The sequence below is a fragment of the Macrotis lagotis genome, chromosome 8, assembly GCF_037893015.1.
Source record: "Macrotis lagotis isolate mMagLag1 chromosome 8, bilby.v1.9.chrom.fasta, whole genome shotgun sequence".
Lineage (NCBI taxonomy): Eukaryota > Metazoa > Chordata > Mammalia > Peramelemorphia > Peramelidae > Macrotis > Macrotis lagotis.
The window spans coordinates 20,834,450-20,856,298 of NC_133665.1; the positions used below are offsets into that span (position 1 = coordinate 20,834,450).

At 36.6% G+C, this 21,849-nt stretch overlaps 1 protein-coding gene across 2 annotated transcripts in view; it reads right to left on the reverse strand.

The window, feature by feature from the left end:
• Positions 1 to 321: 321 nt before the first annotated feature.
• MUSK (muscle associated receptor tyrosine kinase) overlaps positions 322 to 21,849 on the reverse strand; it is a 38,909-nt gene continuing 17,381 nt past the window's right edge. For both annotated transcript variants that reach the window (XM_074196495.1, XM_074196494.1), the window contains 6 exons: positions 18,401 to 18,489; positions 17,794 to 17,953; positions 16,638 to 16,830; positions 15,458 to 15,649; positions 12,686 to 12,834; positions 322 to 2,903 (listed from right to left, as the gene is read on the reverse strand). In XM_074196495.1, the coding sequence (XP_074052596.1) occupies positions 2,221 to 2,903; positions 12,686 to 12,834; positions 15,458 to 15,649; positions 16,638 to 16,830; positions 17,794 to 17,953; positions 18,401 to 18,489 (1,466 nt within the window). In that variant the 3' untranslated portion in view covers positions 322 to 2,220. The remainder of the gene's footprint in view (positions 2,904 to 12,685; positions 12,835 to 15,457; positions 15,650 to 16,637; positions 16,831 to 17,793; positions 17,954 to 18,400; positions 18,490 to 21,849) is intronic.

Here is a 21,849-nt window from a genome sequence, read left to right on the forward strand (position 1 = left end):
TGGCTTTTGAGATTGCAACAAAGAATTTTTTTCTTTTTGTTTTTGGAGATTTAGGACTGTGGAGAAAGGTTTATGGACTGTTTCTAGAAAACATTTGAAATCACTGGTGAATGACTTGAGTGTTTTGGGTTATAATATGGAGTGTTAATGGACTTTATTTTATAAATACATGTGTGTATATTTATTTAGAATCATGGGTATAAAAGACTAAAAATTTGATAAAATATGCATAAAGGTACCTTTATTTCCTTTTAATATATTTTTATCTTAGCTTATTAGATAGATAGTTATTTGAAAATAAGTATTAAAGTATGCCCAGGTTTCTAATTATGGGAATGGGCCTAAAAACAAGGCATATGTAATAGATTTCCATGTCTCTGAAATTTGAATTGTTATTAATTTTGTAAGGGATTGGCTGAAACTTGGTCCTTAAAAGTGCCTTTAAAGAGAGGTTCCATTAAGCAAAGTGAGAGTATGAAAATATCTTAATGAGGAATGTCTGAACCATATGAGAAAAAACATAGTTTAAAAGACTTTAGGAGCATCACTGACATGCAACTGATAGGTAATGCACAACTGTTTATTCATTAAAGAATTTCCCTCTGAAATTTCCACTTCATAAAACTTTGTTAGACTCATTTAAAGTTGCTGAAAATATTTTAAAGTAATTCATTCACAGATTATTCTCTAATACAGATTTTTAATTCATATCGATTTAACTCCCTATTTCACTTGGGATATCCCTCCTCTCCACTTTAATTGAGTTTCCAGAGGAAGTTATGTCTATTCTCCTCCAAGAATAAATCCATGGTGTTCATATGGGGCAACTGTCTTTTTGAGACCCCAGCTGCTCAAAAGCATAATATTATGTTGATCCTCAATAGGTTTGTAAATCACAACCAAATCAGTAACATCATGATGTATTTTCCAAAGTGGTCAAAGAGTATACAGTGCATGAGAAAAAATGAATTTTGAAACAAATTCAGGTCCACATGTGCATCTCTCTATGATTCTCCATTTGGAAGTCATTTCTGAAATGTTTCCTGGGATCTGATAATATAACTGAGGGAAAACAACTCTCCCTATCAGATTATAAAAGGAAAAAGAAAAGAAAATTAGCAGCCTTGAGAAAAAATGCTGTCTTCATTGTTCTTGGTGAGACTCTATCTCAGATCCATACATAGGCCATTACAGAAGACAATGATCAAGTTTGGTTCCAGAAAGTATTTGCATAATTTGCCAATTTTTTAACCCTTCCTTAGTTCACTTAATTCCCCTAGTTCACTTTATTTACTAAAGAGAGGGTAAAAAGAAGACAAAAGACTAGAAATAAAGGAAAAGACAATTCAATAAGGCCATATACATATACATGCATATAATATATGTATATACAAATATGTTTGCACACAAACATATAGTTATACAGGAGAAATCAGGAAGAAAAACATTCTGACAGATGAGAAGTAGAAGCTGAAAAATTAAAGAGTTTGAAAAAACACAAACCTAAGATACAAAAAGAGCTTAGAATATGTAGACATTTTCGAAGAAAGGTTAGAAAACAGCTCCAATGAGGAAAGGGAAAGGAAGTTATTAGATAAGGATCAAAGGAATAAGAAAAGGTAAAGAAGAATGATGTATTAATGTAGAAGGAAATGAAAAGTGCATACACATTCGAGACACATTTATTTTTTTAAGTGACACAAAATGGTTAAAAGAGCATATAAAATAAAAGATGTAAGGAGAGAGTACATCTCAAATCAAAGAAAAACAATGTTAAAGAACTTAAAAGATAAGAGGAAGGTAAAAGCAGTCCTTAGAATTTAACTGATTGGCCATTTTATTTCATCAATGCTCTAATCCCCATTTCATATTGAAATTTAATATAGAGGAATGAGATGTCACTATTAGCTACTAAGGAGATAAGAGAATAAAATTATCCTTGGTAAAATATTGATGTTAACTTTCCTAGGTGGGAGGAGTAAGTAGGTTCAGAGCACTGGACACTGTGTACCCTCTGTATAATGGATCACTTAATTTACAAGTGGTCTCTTTACCATGTGAATTTTGTAACAAAATCTTCCCAAAGCCTCAAAGAACTGTTTTTCTCGTGTCTGTTATAAATCTGCCCTACCCTGGTCTTGGCAAGAGTCTGGCTTTGGGTCCTTCCAACTCATAGGGGAGATAATGGGGATGAGGCGTTTTGTTTGACTTCTGCCCACCTCAGACACCCACTGCTGCCTCTGCTCTCTCACACATGCGTTGTAGAATGCGATGAATACTGGTGAAGCTGGGTCTGTCTGCAGGCAACTTGCTCCAACAGAGACGCATCAGATTGTAAAGCTCTAGTGGGCAGTTTTCGGGGCAGGAAAGGATATTGCCATCCCTTACATAGAAAATCACTTCCTCATGTGCCATCCCATAGTAGGGCTGTAGACCATAAGAGAATATCTCCCAAAGGACCACCCCATAGGCCCAGACATCAGACTCTGTTGTGTAGCGGTTATAGAAAATGGATTCTGGGGGCATCCAGCGGATGGGGATGGCGTCATTCTCATTGGCTTTGTAGTAGTCTGCTGAGTAGATGTTCCTGGAAAGGCCAAAGTCAGCAATCTTCACCACCATATTATTACCCACCAGACAGTTCCTGGTGGCTAAGTCCCGGTGGACAAACTTGCGCTCTGAAAGGTAAGCCATGCCAGCTGCTACCTGCCTAGCAATGCAGAGCTGTTCAGCACAACATAGGGGAGGGGGTCCTGGGCTGGACAGCCGGACCCTGGTAGCTAAGTTACTGTGGCTGAGGCTGCACGCTGTCCGAGGTGACATGTTTCGAAGGTACTCATTGAGGTCCCCATAGGCCATATATTCAAACAGCAAGCACATTGGCTTACCGACAGCACACACTCCTAGAACCAAAATAATATGGTTATTTATAGTTACCAAATCACATAGAGGGCAGAAAAAGGGAACACAGGATCCTAGAGTTATAAATTTAGAGATAGATCTCAGAGATCATCTAAATCTTAACCCTGGAGGTTAAATAATGATCACAGTCTCAGAAGTGGGATTGGCTCACAGGTCCTTTGACTTTACAAAGTCATACCTCGGTTGTTGGAGTTAAGTATAATAGTCATAAAAATCATAAAATTACAGGGTCATGGGAAGCTATCTAATCTAATTCAGATTCAAAATGTAGTTTCCAACATAACAGATTTGGCAAGATCTCCCTGCTCTACCATTCCATATCCCTCTAATTTTTACAGGAGCAATTTCATTCTAAATTCTAGTCCCAATTCTACCCTAGATTTTGCAAACAAACTCATCTCCATATATAGATGCCAATACTTGATATAAAGTCATCTTTACTATTGACCTTTATAGACTTTCCAATAAATAAATTCTTGCCTAATTTTCCTATAACTATCTACCTTATCATCAGTCTTTGTAGAGACTAGCATCCTATCCTTGAATGCCAGTCCACATGACTAGACTGTGCTGCCAAATTTTCTTACTGTTAGTTGATTATTTACCTATCTAGACATCCACCCTCCACATTCTGCCTACTGTTAGGGTTTTTTAAAGCCTTAATGGAATCTCCTGTTTGAACCTCTCTCTCTCTCTCTCTCTCTCTCTCTCTCTCTCTCTCTCTCTCTCTCTCTCTCTCTCTCATCAAAACTGTGAGTGCCATCCACCTTCCTACAATGGGTTATTTTAATATCCCAGTGATTGAATGTATTCCTCTTCATCACCTCCCTCCCTCACCCCATCATATTCCCTATTATTGTAAATATATTATCTTGATCATCTCTAGTCTTTCTCTGTCCAGTCCAGGAAGAGCTCTAATTATCACAGTAGGATTCTGAGAACATAGAATGAGTACAAATTGATCTCTTGAGAAGGTAGAAGGGCAGGAAGTGTGCTTCATTCTCTGGCTAACTAGTAAAGCAGGGGAGTAGTCTGGAAAAAGAATCCCTTGATAAAATTAAAGCAATGATCAAAGGGGGCCATAAAGAAGAAGCAAAATATTCTTAGGAAGCAGAGAGATGTCTTTATCTATGATCTATCACCAAAACTTAGAATGTGGAAGCATGTGATACAAAAGAAAGAAGGAAGAAGACCTTTGAATGACAGCAGAGTTTCAGTAGGAAGAGTCTCCTATAAGGAGTACAAAGGACCAGAAGAGAAGGTTTCATCTTGTGCCCAAAGGCAACAACTATTTCCTAAGATTCTGGATTCTTTCACTTGGCATTAGTCATAGAAAGATTAAGAAAATGGATTGCAAGTTCTGTATAAGTTAAAAGTGACATGGGAAGCAAAAAAAAAATAATGAGATCTTAGACCATAGAAAGAGACTTTTTTTTTTGGTTGATTAATTATGTCTGACTCGACCCAATTTGAGGTTTTTCTTGGCAAAGATACTGGAAAAGTTTGCCATTTCCTTCACCTCACCAATTCACTTTTTTAGATGAAGAAGGTGAGGTAAACAGGGCTAGGTGACATGCCCAGGGTCACACAGTTACTAAGTATCTGAGGTCAAATTTGAGCTAAGATCCTCCTGACTCCAGGCCCCTGTGCTTTCTCTACTATTCTGCTTAACTACTCCAAGAAAGATATAGAGACAGGAAAAATTAGAGGTGATACTTATATAAATCTCTTAACCTCTCTGGGCCTTTGTTTATTCATCTGTAAAATGAAGTGATTGGACTAGAAGACTCAAGAGGTTCTTTCTAGTTGTCTATTTATGATCTGTGATCTAATTAGTGAATTGCCTCAGCAGGTAAATGAATTATTTGTGAATTAAATGTTCACTTGTTGACCTTGCTATAGGGATTTCTTTCTTACTTTTTTTCATGCTTCAGGTAAAATTTTAACTAGGTGACCTCTGAGGTTCCTTAAATTTTAAGGGTCAAGAACTGGCAAAATTACATTTTTGTTTCATGTTTGTTTTAATCTGAGGCAAGATGTTGGAAAGAGCACTTGTTCAGGGGTCTCATCTAACTCCTACCCTTTAATGGCCAAGTAACCTGTGGTAATGCTCTACTCTTAAATCCAATTTATTGGTCTATAAAATGGAAATAATAATATCTGCCCCATTAATCTTATAGGATACTGAAACATTTGAGTGATGTGTATCAGGGTTTTAAAAACTAAAAGGTGTTTTATACATACATACATACATACATACATATATATATATACATATATATAAAAGTATTATTGCAAATTTTTCCCATCAGTAATTATAATTGAAAAGATGGCATATAAATGAAGATGTTAAAAGGGATTAATAGTAACATATTTTTGAAATTTTTATTCTTAACTATGTTGAGAATATGCCATTTTCATGTAGTTTAGGCAGATAAAAAAAAATCTGAATAACAAATCTTTACCTTTCTCTTTGACACCATCCTCCCAGTCCCTAATTTTCATCTCTGATCTTGAGATTTTACTAAGATTTCTTATCCTGGGGCTTCATTAACCAGCATATCCCTATAGACTCAATTAGAAATTAATAAATAATGACAGCTTATTTCTCTGGAGTAATTGGATGTTCCTTCTAGAAATTTCTCTAGAAATAATATGCTATTCTACTAAGATTGTGCCTGTGTTTTTTCTAGGTGGTTGATTTTGCACATTTCATACTTCCCCAAAGCAACAAATATAGGATGGATCTGAGGAGAAAGAATGGAATAGTGTGAAAAAGGCCTGGCTATAAATTCCTCATTAGATTTTTAACTAGTTTTATACCTCTGAGTTTCAGTTTTCTCATCTGTAAAAATGGGGATTACACTTAATTCTCAGGTTTTAACTGTGAAGATTAAATAAGATAATATATGTAAATCATTTTGAAAACACTCTATAAACTGAATAACAATGATTATCTTCCATGTATAAGACACTGTGTTGGCACTATTCTTTGCTGTCTGACACATGCCAGTTATAACTGATTGTGTTTTTTACATCAAACTTCTCAAGAGTAGCAAGGGTTTTCCCCTAGCAATTCTCACTATATTATTGGATGGTAGGTCATTTCAAGGTCAAGCAGAAAAAAAAGGCCATAATGTGAGAATCAGAAACCTCCAAATTCTGGGTGTGGGTCTGGCATGATCTCAGAACAAGTCTCTTCATCTGGCTGTAGTTTCCTTATTTGTCAAGTGATGAGATAGGACCAGATGATTTAAGGTTCTCTTTAGATCCAAAATTCTGTGTGGATCTCAGAATGCCTTTTTTCTAACTTATGGATTCAGAAACTCAAGCATGTTGGAACACATTCACCATATATAGAAAGGACTGATATTTAATCCAAGGTCCTGAAGACCCTGCTCCAGATTCTTTTCCCACAAAATGTTATCCTTTATTATATATTTAAAAGGAATGGCATGTTGTACATAATAGTTTTTCTGTTTCATGTGCAATCATCTTTTTTTATTATATTATGTCATGGAAATGCTTGTTTTATTCCATAAATTTAAAATTAAATATTGTTTTTTAGTTTTTTGCAAGGCAATGGGGTTAAGTGACTTGCCCAAGTCCACACAGCTAGGTAATTATTAAGTGTCTGAGGCCAGATTTGAACTCAGGTACTCCTGACTCCAGTGCCTGTGCTCTATCCACTGCACCACCTAGCTTCCCCCCCTAAAATTAAATAATTTAAAAAAATTCTTAGCTTAAAAAAATTGCACATTTTTTCCCTCCTTATTGCTATTTCCTTCCAGGAAATAGAAACTGTTAATGAAATGTGGTTGAGAAAAGAATGAGTATCAGGAAAACCAGACAATGTTTACAAGACACAGCCAGTGGCATTTCAATGCATTCCTCCATGAACATCAGCCCCATTCTAAGCTGTTATCTACTGGATAACATAGACAATCTTGTTGCTAGGGGGTACTTTGCCTTGCATATTGGAGGGCTTATCCCTAAAAGAGACTAAATCTGTGATTGAAAGACAAAGCTTCCGGGCAGCTAGGTGGTGCAGTGGATAAAGCACGGGCCCTGGAGTCAGGAGTACCTGGGTTCAAATCCAATCTCAGACACTTGATAATTACCTAGCTGTGTGACCTTGGGCAAGCCACTTAACTCCATTGCATTGCAAAAAAAAACCTAAAAAAAAAAGACAATGCTTCATTGTTCCCAGTGGTCTGGGTTATTGTGAAATCCCAAATGCTTCAACAGAGCTGAATACTCAGTGTTTGGAGACAGTAAACAGGATGGGATTGGACTTTGACAGCCATCTATTAGAAGCATCTAAGATCCCTGGATTGCAGTCTAGTGTTTCTCTTTTATGTTTTAAAAGAGTAAATTACATGAGAACCTTCCTATAATTCTTTCTTAGGGTCCAGGTTGTCACAGTAACTTGAAGGAGGAAGAGGAACAATAATAATAGCAGTTAACATTTATAATGTCTCTCTTAGATTTTCAAATATTTCCATATTTGGTCTGAGGACAACAACAATATCCATCCTGGGAAATAGATGTTATCATTGATCCCCATTGAAGAAAGTAGAGTGATTTGCCCAGGGTTACACAGCTAGTAAGTGTCAAAAGAGGAATTTGAACTCAAATCTTCCTAACACTAGGTCCAATGCTCTACCCCTTCCCCAAGTAGCCAACTTTTGTAATATAGAAGACATTACCCTGAGAAGAATATAAATATACCAGGAACATAAGATCTTAGCCTTAGAGTAGGAAGGTATCTTAAAGGTCATTTTCAGATGAGAAAACTGAGGCCTATGGGAGTGAAGTGATTTGACCAGGGTTACACACTAGTCAGTAGTGCATAAGGATTTGAACCCATGTCTTCCTGACTCCCAACATTCTCCCCTACTATCTCAGGAATGTGGTGTGTGTTAGAAATAAACCAAAGAGAGTAATGGATAGAATCAAAAGGTTCACAATAGAACTGTGAGATTATTATTTTTTCTTTAAAATAGAGGGTATCTTTATTAGATTACTCACTGTTATGGGGAGAGGAAAGGAAAGAAAGGGAGGGAGGTAGAAAAAAATGTAGAACTCAAAAGCTTACAAAAATATGAATGTTGAAAACTATCTTTACATGTAAGTGAAAAAACAAAATTAAAAAATAAAATAGAAAGTATAACAAAGTGGAAATGGAAAGTCAGTGTATGTATATATATATATATATATATATATATATATATATATGTTTGTATACATACATACATATATATATTTATATAGTAGCTAACATTGATATAGTGTTTACTAGCACTGAGCTAAATGCTTTACAATTATTATCTTAGCTTGGGGTGGAACCAAGATGGTGGTATGAAGGCAGGAATTCCAGGAAACTCATTCTCCAAAAACTCTAAATATGTCAAATTATGACTCTAGCCAAAATTTAGAGGGGCAGAACCCACAGAAAGACTGAGTGATACAATTTCTCAGTCCAAGACAACTTAGAAGTTCTGCAAGAAAGGTCTGTTTCACTGGGACCAGGGGTAGGAAAAAGCCAATGCACAGCTCAGCTGAGTCAAGTGCCTGGATCCCTGCAGGCACCTGGGTCCATGGCAGAGGGGGTGGTTTCCAGACCTCCTGGCCCAGGGATCACCAGGAACAGCTTGAAGGGGTGGTGAGAGAACTCCACTGTACCAGAGTGAGTGCGGAGTGAGTGCTAGCCTCAGAGCAGCCCCTCAGTGAGAACTTGTAGCAGGAATCGGGGAAGCCAGTCTGCACCTCCAGAGCGCAGTCCACAGATGGTAAGGGGGTAAGGGGAGACTGCAGAGGTCTCTCTGTTCTCCCTGGGACAGGACTCAGCTGTTTGTCCACACTCAGATCCAGGTTGCAGTTTGGGATTCCATACCACCATAGCCAGGCAGGGACCATCCTCACAGTTCCAGGGAAGAGGGGAGCGCCTGTGGTCATCCACATATCAAAGCACAGGTAAGAAAGCAGTCAGAGCCTCTCATAAGACCTTGGAAGGATTAAAGCCCCAGTGGGGTATTACAAAACCCCCCAAAGCCCAGGAAGTGTGGTAAATCAGTCATAGGCTGAAGAAATGAGTAAACAAAAGAAAAAGAAGAATCTGACCATAGAAAATTGCTTTCGTACCATGGAAGAGTCAGAAGATGACAAAATCAAAGTTTCTGTATCCAAAACCTCCAAGAGATAGAAAATTGGCTCAGGCTATGGATGAGCTCAAAAAACACTTTGAAAAGCAATTAAAGGAGGTAGAGGAAAAATTGGAAGGAGAAATCAGAACGATACAGATAAATCATGAAAATCAAATCAGCAGCTTGGTGAAAGAAATACAAAAAATACTGAAGAAAATAATATGTTAAAAACCAGTTTAAGCCAAATGGAAAAAGCCATACAAAAGGCAAATGAGGAAAAGAATGGCTTAAAAAGCAGAATTGGCCAGCTGGAAAAGGAGATAAAAAAGCTCTCTGAAGAAAATGACTCCTTCAAATGTAGAATGGAACTAAAGGAAGCCAATGGCTTTGCAAGAAATCAGGAAGAAATAAAACTATTCCCAAAAAAAGCCCTAAAATTAGAGTAAAATATGAAATATCTCATTGGAAAAACAACTGACCTTGAAAACAAATCGAGAAGAGATAATTTAAAAATTATTGGATTACCTAAAAGTCACCACCAGGAAAAGAGCCTAGACTTTATGTTTCAAGGAATAATATAGCAAAATTTCCCTGAGATCTTAGAAGCAGGGGGGTAAAATAGAAATTGAGGGAATTCACCCATCACCTCCTGAAAGAGATCCCAAAAGAAAAACTTTAAGGAATATTATAGTCAAATTCCCAAACTCTCAAATCAAAGAAAAAAATACTAAAAACTGCCAGAAACAAAACAATTTGACTACTATGGCTCTCTAGTCAGGATTACACTGGAACTGGCAGCATCTATATTAAAGACTCAAAGGACTTGGAATATGATATTCTGGAAGGCAAGAGATCTTGGTTTACAACTGAGAATAAACTATCCAGCAAAACTGAACATCCTCTTTCAGGGGAAAAGATGGACTTTCAGTGAAACACGGGAATTTCATATTTTCCTTTTGAACCAACCAGAGCTGAACTGAAAGTTTGATCTCCAAGTACAGGACTCAGGTGAACCATTTAGGGCATGGACAAGTAGGACTAATTATGAAGAACTTAATGGTGTTGAACTGTTTGTATTCCTGCATGGGAAGAAGATACTGATACTCATATGTATTTTCACATTTATAAGAGCAGTTAGAAGGAGCATATATAGGCAAGTATAGGAAGGAGCTGAATATAATAGTATAATGTAGTAAATAGGTGATAAAGGAAAATACTGGAAGAGAAAGGAGAGCAAGAGGTGGCTATTTCACATAAGAGTCAAGAAAAAGCTTTTTCAATGGAGTGGAACAGTGAAGGCGAGGGGGATGAGTGAGCCTTCATTCTCATCAGAAATGACTCAGAGAGGAAATAACATACAAACTTAATAGGGTATAGAAATCTTTCTTACCCTAGAGAAAAATGAGAAGAAAGGAATGGGATAAGAGGGAATGAGGGGAGAGCAAGGGGGAATAAGTGATAGAAGAGAGGGAAGATCACCAGAGAAGGTATTCAGATACAACACACTTTTGAACAGGGGCAGGGTGAAAGGAGAGAGAGAATAGAATAAATAAGAATGGGAAGGAATAGAGTGAAGAGAAATATAGCTAGTAATAGCAACTATAGGAAAAATCAACTTCTTTGGTGGACTTATGATAAAGAAGGCAACTCATCCCAGAGACAGAGCCATTGGAATCTGAACACAGACTGAAGTACATTTTTTTCTCTCTCTCACTATTCTTGAGGTTTCTCATCTTCTTGGGGGAGGTATGTTTACTCTAATAAGATTATTGTAATAATATAAAATAAACCCCCCCAAAAGAAAAAACAATTATTATCTCATTTGGTGCTTAAAACAACCCTGTGAGGTAGATGCTATTATTTTCATTTTATAAATGAGAAAATGGAGACAGAGGTTAAAGTAATTTGCTCAAGGTCATACAACTATTTAGTGCCTAAGGATGGATTTTTGCTAATGACTTCTCTTTTCCAGGACCAAAACTTTATCCACTATGCCCCCCTAGCTGCCCTAATATATATATATATATATATACATATATATATATATATATATATACATACATATATGTAATTTTGTAAATCTATATAAACATCATATATAAATTTTAGCTGTAATAATAAAAATATTAACATTTCCTGACATGGTTGTTGTAGGGGTCACATCAGACAATGAATGTAAAGGAGATATAAATGTTTTCTAATATATACATATAAAACATCAGGAAGCAGTATGGTTATTAAATGTGTCTTAAGAAGCAAATCAAGGGGTGGTTAGGCGGTGCAGTGGACAGAGCACTGGCTCTGGAGTCCGGAGGACATGAGTTCAAATAAGGCCTCAGACATTTAATAATTACCTAGCTGTGTGGCCTTGGGCAAGCCATTTAACCCCATTGCCTTGCAAAAAAAAACTAAAAAAAAAGAACCAAATCAAAAAAGAAAGAATTGAGGCAATAGGTAAGTTTTATCACAGGGTAGTTAGCTTCTTATCGATATTATACCAGACCCACCTTTTGATTACCCATCAATTTTTCCCTCTTAGAAGTATAAAGGGTTTTCCAGACATCTTACTCTTTGACACCAGTCAAATAAAGGTGTTATATAGATGGAGAAACTGAGTTATATGAACAGTGCTTGCATCTAATTATTGGACATGTGTTTCTCTATTTCTTTATCTATTGGTGGGAGCAGAGGGGATCCTAAGGAATATCCACTGGTGCCATGTGGCAGATTTCTTATACAGAGGCAAGAAAGAGAATCATAGGATGTTAGAGCCAGAAGGTATATCAGAGAGTATTTATGACCACCCCATTATAATTTTATCTGACAATTGGTCATCTAGAAAGAAAGCAAGAAAGGGATAAAAAGGAAAGAAAGATGATAGTGATGTCTTGAAGGCTGCCAGCAATTAATTCTGGTGATAATCTTTGGAATCAATGGAATAAATCATCTATCCTTGCAACGTACTACTCTTATGTCAAAGACAGCAAGGTATAGTGAAAGAGTTTTGGAAATTGTGTCATGGAACTCCAGGGCTATATGACTTTCTATGCTACTTAATGTGTGTGATCTTGGGTGTGAGTCATTTCCTGTCTTCCACACCTCATCATCATCCTTATCTATTTGTGGATAGCCTGAAGATTTTTCTGCCCAAAATATAGCACTTGGGCTTCGATGCAAATGCATTTGAGTAAGAGAAGTTATGAGTTAAAGAGTATTTTCCAGCCACCTAGTCTGAATTCCTAGCCTTACTAAGCATACCTAACAGCAGCAAATGCATGGATACAGGTTTTCCCTGCCAAAATCTAGGACCAAAGTCTTCAGGCTTTTGGGAACCCTACAGGTCAGAGGGAAATGTCACAGGTACTTCTTCCAAAATGAAGAGCTTAGACTCGAAGACCTCTAAAAACCACTTTGGCTTTAATCACTGATCCTAAAATTGCTAATTCATTATGCCCCACCAGCAATGACTGACCATATAATCTTTTTCATTGCAAATTATCCAAACTTCCCTAAGTGAGCTAGGTCTGCCCTTAAAGTCACCATAGATGATGTGAGGATCTGCAGGGACAACCATAGCTTCCTGAGCAAAGACCTGATCATGCATTTTCCTTTCATACCGAGGAGTCTGACAATGTTTGGATGGTCAAACTCTGCCATGAGGGCTGCTTCCCTCTGGAAATCCGCCTGCATATCTGCTGAGGCTTCTTCTTTCAGCATCTTAACTGCCACCATGGTAAAAGGCTCATAAGGTCGTAGGCCAGGAGCTCTGAAAATCACAAATGAAGATCAATGTTTATGGATATTGTAGGTCTATCTGTGCTCACCCCAACTTCCTTACTGAAAGACTGAGTATCTACCAAAATATAATAATTGTGCTGGTTCAACAATGCCAAATTTGACCTCCTTATTACTAGCTTAATTTGAATATGACCTAAAATTGTTGTTACTTCAGTAATTTTTTTCCTTCTCAGATTTTATTTTAGGGATGTAATCTATAAATGCCTCTTCAAATGAGAAAATGATATTAAGGTTTGCAAAGTAATTAATTTCTATTAATTTCATTTGGTTCTAAAAACTCAAAGAGGTAATTGCTATTATTATTCCCATTGAACAGAAGAGGAAAATAAGGGAATCAGAGATTAAATGAAAGCTTCACCCACTAGACCCTCCTGTCCACCTCCACCTGCATTCTTAAACTTTGTGTGTAAATTTTGGCAGTCTAGAAAAATAAATCTATGAACCCTATTTTCGAAATAATCATTTTTTTTAGGTTTTTGCAAGGCAAATGGGATTAAGGAGCTTGCCCAAGGCCACACGGCTAGGTAATTATTAAGTGTCTGAGACCGGATTTGAACCCAGGTACTCCTGAATCCAGGGCCAGTGCTTTATCCACTACACCGCCTAAGTGCCCAGAAATAATCATTTTAAATGATTGAAGGAAATGTTAAGTTTCAGTTAGAGAGTATTAAAAATAAAGGTATTTTCCCTGTTTGTGAAAACTCCTGAAATCTGCCTGTTTAGCTCTAAGATAATATGAGGAATACTCTCGTAATATTAATTAAGAATAATATTACCAGAAACTGGATTCCACAAGAAAGAAGTTAAGACAAATTCAACATTTTAATTCCATTTAATGTGAGAAGATTTCAATCCAGGACCAAAATTTGTTTGTATGTTTTTTTTTAATTTTAGTGGGAGGGTAAGTGACTTACCCAAGGTCCCACAACTAGTAAGCATCTGAGGCTAGATTTGAACTCAGGTTCTCCTAACTCCAGTGCCAGCACCCTATCTGCTGCTCACTGCCCTAGAAGCAACATTTCTAACATGCCTTAAAATTAGATCTAACTTAGAACTCCTCAACCCTACATTATGACAGTTGCAGTTTAGAGGTTATTGGCAACACCTTCCTCTTCCATACAAGTTGGAAGAATATAATGTTTGGTGTAGAATTTGTAAGGTGCTTAATATCATTAGCTACAGCTGCTATTTATATTGCTTTGGGAGTCTAATTGGGCGTGGAGGGGGGCTGTTGAATGCCCTGGATAAGTGTTTTGTTTTTTCAGGTCTAATTGAATATTTTAAGACCTAATTGCTACCTAGCAAAGAAAAGATTTTAGGAGGGACATGAAACAAAATTGTGGAAATGAGAATAATGGTTAGCTGCTCTAGGATACAATGGAATGAAAGAAATGAGGTCCAAAGTGATCCTTTCATTTTAATATATTTTTCATTTTTTAGCATCTATTTCATTTTATCTTTTTTGATAGCATTAATCTTTAATGGGACCATAAACTGTTAGAGTTTAAAGGGAAATTGAAGATGATCTAATTGCTGACTATTTTATAGTAATCTTTACTTTAGAGATAAAGAAACTGAGGACAAGAGAGGGGAAGTTAACTGGCTAAACTTTTGCAAATAGAGTCTTCTGGTTCCTAAACTTGTGCTCTTTCAATTAAGAGGATTGCTGTCTGTAAGAAAATAAAATTTTGAGAATAATCTTTAAAACAAAGATTTAATGTGATCTTTAAATGAAATGAAAAAATGAAGCAATTGAAAATTGGTAAGTGAATTAGGAAATTATTAATTGAAAATAAGGCACTATATTAAAATGTCATTGCATGAATATGCAGGGATAATGGAAATCCAGATATAGAGCTTGAAAGGGTCTTATATGCCTTCCAGTCTGACCCCTCATTTTAGAGATGAAAAAACTGAGACCCAAAGATTTGAAGAGGCATACCCAAGTACCAATGAGTGAGTAGTAAGTAGGAGAGCCACAGTTTGATTTTAGGTTATGTGTTAAGTTCAGTTCCCATTCTGTAGTATCAAATGATGGAATAAGATCAATTGACTCTTAAGTACCTGCTATTCTGTGTGGTTGTGTGTACACTTGTTCTTCATCACTTATTTTCTTTCCCAATACACCATGATTCTTAATAATATGTGTACATGTTATATTTCAGTCATTTTTCAGCTGTGTACAATTCTCTGTAATCCCATTTGGGGTTTTCTTTTCAAAGTTACTGGAGTGACATCATTTTCTTCTCCAGTTCATTTTTTAAATGGAGAAACTGAGGAAAACAGGGTTAAATGACTTGTGTAGGGTCACACAATTAAGTATCTGATGCCAAATTTGAACTCCAGATGGGTCTTCTTGTCTTTATCCCATGTTCTATCCACTGTGCCACCCAGCTAACACTGTGTGCTATATGCCAAGTCAAATGGGCAAAGACTTTTTATCAAGAAATTTAATAATTTATTAAAACACACACAATTTAATACACATCAAAATTCAATGTGTTTCCTTTTCAAGTCCCATAACACTCACCCAGAAGTCACTAAAACCACCTCAAAAGGGAAAAGTTCATATTTTTCTTTAGAAACTTTACCTTGCTTGAAAGACTCTTCCAAATGCTCCTTCTCCAATATCTCTCACATATTCAATATTATTTCGTGGATACTCCAAGCTGAGGAGTTTGGGGTTCAGAAGGAGGGGCATGCGCTGGTACATAGGATTGGGATGAAGCCTGTCCAGTAAGAGCTCCGAAGGAAGAGTTGTGAGTGTGGGGGTTGCAGATTCCCTATAGAGAAGAGCACTATATAACTCTCAGGACTGGTTAAAGCTCTGACTTATTTTGTTCTTTTTACCCAGTAATAATACCTTCATAAGACATCTAGTTTACTGATCAAAAAAAGGTTGGAAGGGCTCAAGAATTCTTTTGGACTAGTGCTATCTAGGAATGAATACAAGAAGTTCCTAAAATATCCAACACTTTTATCTGAGGTTAGAAAGATGAAATAACAAATATTATCACTTTCCTTCAAGAAGCTTCTATTTCATGGGCATTCTCCAGATTTCACATGAGACTGACTCCAAAGAAGTACAGAAGTGTTTTCAAAAAGGGATTGTTTCATTCTTTGTACTTAGGTCCACAGTGCCTAGTAGGAACTTGGTGACTGATTGGCATTCAAATCCAAATATGTCATATTCCATAATGATGAGCAATAATATCACTATATTAGTTACACAATTACACAGCACATTTGGAACTATCTACTCTGTCAAGTAGGCCAAAATAAAATTTTAATCTTCAATTCTTTCAAGCAATGAATTTGATGAAAATAAAAAAAAAAAGATTCCATTGGCCTTTGTCCTCAAAGACATTACTATTTTTTAAACATTTAATTGATGGCTTTTCTAAAATGTCATTTTTTTAATCTACCCCCCAATCCCAATGCATCTTTAAATGATTCCAATCTCGTAACAAGTTAAAAATTGTTTAAGTAAAACTGACCAACAAAATTATTATTTGACAGAATGTGGAAAATTCTTTTCTTTATAGCTCCCTGCTTGTTCAAGGAGAGGAGGGAATTGTACTCCTCCCCTCCTGTCTTCCAGGACCAAGATAGGCCAAGTCATTTTTGATAATTACCTGCAAAGCAGGATGACTAAAGACAGAGGCAGACTGAGAAAATAACAGTAGTCAGGTCTTACTCTTGATTGTGCCATCTAATGCAGGATTTAACTTCTTACTTGAGGGGGCTGACTGAAGAAAAATATAATCGTACCTTTTCTTATTTTTCCACTGTCTTCGCCTTCGGCGGCAACAAAAAAGAACAGTCATGGTGAGCAAGCCAATCACTGCAAAGCTGGAGATGATGGCAATGATGACAGTCATAGAGTAGGTTGGTGAAAATGCAGATGAGGAAGAAGGTCGATCTAGAGTGTCTGCACTTGGCTTGACTGTTACAAGTGGGGAGACTGTGAGAAAAATAAAAAAAAATGGGTTCTAGTTCAGTGGCAAATATGAAAGATGGTTCTGAACTGAAAGTAAACTGGCTAAGAAATTATACAGTATAAATAAAGTGCCCAGGGGCTAGGGACTTTCTGATTACACAACAGCCAAAGTTACAGATAGATAAATTCTTACTGAATAAAACAATAAAAAGAATTGTCTAACAGTTTGAGCATGGCTCCCCCATAAGATGATCAATACTATTGTCCAGCAGAAGCTAGCCTTATCAATGGTGTTGACTTATCTCCATGGGACTTTCTCTACCATGTCATAGAGATTTCTGTACCCTGGAAGCTACTCCTGGATTGCTTTCCACATTGAAATTATCCTCCCTACCTACTACCTCTTCCTCTTTATTAGCTGTTTACTTCCAGAAACTCCATGTCTTCATCTAGGCTGCATTCCTGGCTTTCTCTCCTCTGTCTTGCCTTCTCCCTTTTTGTATGCTGTTTTCCCACATTACAATGCCTTGAGGGCGGGGTATCAATCTGCTTAGATTTGTATTCCCAGCACTTATAAGACTGCTTAAAATATCTTAAGTGCTTAAAAAATGTTTGAATTGGCTAATGGTTATGGTTTAAATTTCTTAATCTCTCAGAACTCTCCCAAACTGGAGATTCTGTTTGTCAGTACTAGAATAGAGAAGCCTTAAACTCAAAATTCAGTGCAAGCTATCTCTGGTAAGAAAGAGTTGGGAAGAATTGGAGGGAAAGAATTTGGAACTCAAATCTTTAATAAAAACACTTTTGAAAATGCAGTGCAAGAGGAGAAACTTTTAAGAAATGTTATGCAAAAATTAGTGTTAGATAAGAATAAGACAAAAGTTACCAGACTTAGAGAATTGTTTGGTTATGGGTTAATTTTTAGATCACTGCGATCAATCGCTACTATTTACCATCTGAAATAATTGCTGCCCTGATCCTGCTTACCACTGGTGCAGAGAGGTACAGCACAGTATTCCCATCTTACAGATCGGTCTTTAGTGAAGCACCAGGGCCGATCCCTTTCTCCTCCTGGATTTCGGCAATAATTCTCTGCATTTGATAGCTCAGGATACATTTGAGGTGTCCTTCTGTGTACTTGGGGGGCCTGGAGGGAAGAAAAAGAAAAGCAACATTAGAGGTCTAAGTCTATACAGCTGATTATTCTTTCCAAATCAAATCTAGATATCAAGCGCTTTGATTTGCTATAAATTTCATTAGATCAGATGATTCTCCCCTTCCCCTTCCCCAACCAGATTGATTAGAAGATTAGACACTGACAATATTATGTCTGAAAGGATGTACCATTCACTTTAACTCCTGAATGAAATCCTCAAAAACTGTATGAATTGAGGTGGGGGTGAGGAGGCAGGGTTTAGTAGCAATTGATTAGGAAATTTTCTAAGCAGTGCAACTCTATCTCCCACAGATAGGAATCTATTGGTGAAGCACAAACACTCAACAGAAGGATGTAGATAAAGAAAGTCAATGATAAAAATAAGGTGAAATAAACAACAGCTTTCTTTTGCGTTCTAGGAGTCTTTTAAAAGCTTACCTGTTCACTCCATTTCTGACAAGGAATGCCTGATACTGTAACATTGAGGGTACCTTGGTATAATCTTCCTTTGTCCTGATAGCAAGTTGCTAAAACAAAGAGAAAACCACAAAAAATAACCATATACAAAGTAAATTTGTAGTGGCAAAGGAACAACTGGCAAGTCAGAATTCAAAAATGAAGGTTTCAGAAAATACACCCTATATCTGGAGTAAAGGAAGAATAAAAATTACCTTAGTAAGAGGGATGGAAAAGCACAAATGTTCTTAACATGATATCATGAATGTTCATGACTTTGTTGTAAAGGATAAAGAAGGGATTCATGACTTCAATAGTGGAAGAAGCTCCCTCTATCAATGTAGAATATTTCATCTCTCTTTGATTTTATTTTAGAAAGAAGATAAGTACACTGATAGGTCACTCGGTTTCTTAGTATGTCTCAGAGATGGACTAGAACTCAGTTCTTACTGATTCTGAGACCAGTTTTCAGTTTCATTTACCAACTGCCTCCCATTTTTGGAAGGCCATTACTATTACCCCTAATGTTGGAAAGACACTGAGGCAGTCAGTTTTCTGAGGATAGTGGATGGAAGTGGCTCTAAGATGTCATTCATTTTACATGTCAAGAAACTTAGGCTGGGAAGAGAGGTTCATTTGCAGAGATAGGACTAGCTAAGTCTAACATTGTTATCTCTTAGGAAAGGGAGGGGGATTAAACAAATAACCAAATTTGTGTCTGCTGTGGGCAAATATTGAAAAGACTTAAGGAAAGGGAGAATACTTTCAAGCATCAGCATTGAAGGGAAATTATTTCTTAAGTTTGCTAAATTACTGTTATTGCAACCCAAAAATAAATGTATAGCATTTGTGCTACTTTATGGGTTAAATGTCTGTTGTGACTTAGTCTGGGACTAGAACCCAGATTTCCTAGTTCTTTAATTAATGCTTTTCATTATATAGGTGAGTTTAAGTTAAATCACCTGTATTTTAAATCTCAACTGTGATCAATATTGGTTTTTGTGACTCAGTATGAAATTTAAGCTTTCAATCCTCTCAGCAAATGATGTCAAACCAAATAGAAATGGGGCCCAGTAAATCATTCACAAGGATTCCTACAGGTTGCATACTTACTTAGAAAGCCATCTATTATCTATTTTATTTCTATATTCATTATCTATATTCTACTTTATTTTCATTTTGCTAAGTATTCCCTAGTTACAATTTGATCTGGTTCCAGCAATCCAGATTACTGTTGTGTGTTCAACAACTTGATGTTGGGCAACTTCCCAAGACAAGTTACAGATAGGTAACCAACTTGCTGTGGAAAAGATAGTTTCTTCTTATGGAAGTTCCCTATATCTGTTGATCTCTTTTGAAAGATAATGGTATTGACTTTGTTCATTTTAGAATCAACTCTACAGAATTCTATTTCCAAATTTGGGGCATGAATTTAATCTGAAGGGTTTTTCTCTTATTCTTTAAAAAAATTAAATAAAAATCTTCTGCCACTAAAAACATTAGGAAATATATTTCTGATTTAATAACAGATGAGCCACAAAGAAAAATCTAACAGTAATAGCTCTGTAGTGAAACACAAAATCATTCTATCACAATAAGTATTCTAGCGCTAACTTGCCAGGTCAAATTTTGTCCTCATGAACATAAATGAATAACTCATGGGATTTGGTTTAGCGTGAGCCTATTTTCCTTTGCATGTTAGAAATAGACTACCCATAATGTCATGATTGTAACTTCCTATGATGATTTTTTTTTGTCTCTTGGTCACATAAGGTAGTTAACTCTTTTTACGAGTAAATTGTGTGTTCTCTTTTAGAGAGGGTTGTCACTGACCTACTGTTTACAGGCTATTGCTTTGAGAAGTCTATTTTCAGGGATGGACTATTCTGGCCTGCTTGCTATTGCTCTTCATAGGTATGTCATCTCTCATCTCTATGCCTTTGCCCAAGCTATCCCAGATGCCTGGAATGCCCTCTCTCATCTCTGCCTATTAGAATCCTAGATTCAGTGCAAGCTCCTACACTAGGCCTTCTCTATTCCCCCAACCGTTGATCTCCCCAGAAACTCCCACAAAACTGTTTTGTGTATATTTTTTTGTTTCTAAGCATGTGTTTTCTTCCACAGAACGTGAGATTTTTGAGGATGACTGTCTCATTTTAGCCTTTATCTCCTGAGTGCCTAAACATAGAACATGCATGATAAACATTTTTGATATGATATTGCTGAACTTGAGGGAAAGCTTTATGAATGCATTGAACTATGGTCAAACATTAAAACAGGAAAAAGACTTACTGATCATTTCAAAAGTCTGTCCATGACAGAAATTTTAAAAAAATTGTTTATTTTATTTCTCAACATGTCCTTTGTCCTCCCTGAAAGCCCTCTCTTAGAACAATAAGAAAGAGGGTTTTTTTTTTGTGGGGGGAGGGAGGGTTGTGGATGAGTGGGGAATATGTGATCTTGGGTGAATCACAGTGTCTCTTAGCTTTAATTTCTTCATCTATAAAATAAAGAGGCTTAGTCGGATGGACTCTGAGATTCCTTTGAGCTCTAGACTTATGACTCTAAAAGAACTCTGCAAAATAAATCAACATATAAAATAAGTCTGATATTATATGCAGTGTTCCCCCTGAAATAGGGATGGGGGAGGTGCCATGGAACAGTTTCATGGTCCACGAGACTTTTCCTGCCAAAAGTAGTTAATTCTTAAAGACCTCTAAATTTCAAAAACTCGTTTCTTCTCTTCTTTATCCCTGCATCCTGCTCCTTCTCCACCCCCTCCTTCCTTCCTTCTTTTCCTTTTGTCCATGCCAAGGACAAGCTCTCTGAAGCTGCCTAGGGAGGAGAGTTCTATGTTAAATAATGTCATGAATTTCCTGGTCTGCTGTCTAGTTTGGATTGAGAAATACTGATCTCATTTCAATTATCTCATTTTACTGATGTGGAAACTGAGGGCTAGGGAGGGCAAGTGATTTACTTTATTAGTCAGTGGTAGTTCCAGTAGATTCTGCTACTGCCAATAAGAATATTTCAGCCAACGGAAAATAAACAATATTATGATCTCCATTTTCAATTTTTTACTATTTGTAATTAAAACTAAAACAACTGTTTTTATAGTCAACCAGTTGTATATATCAATGATATGGTTGAACACTTAAAATGCATGACTTATAGATGACACTGTATTGAATTCATTTAACCCCCCCCCCCCATTTTCCCCTTCCTGTTTTTATGGGATATGGCAATGTACCTTCTGGAAAAGCAGACAGGTCATCTGGAGTTCAGCTCCCAAAATTTATAGATGAAAAGATTGAGGCCCAGATTACCCCCACACAGGTAACAATTAGGGAGGTGCAAAGTTAATATTTTTCTCAATGTTACCAGAATTATAAACATAAAATATGAATAAGATACTTAAGATAAGGTAAGAA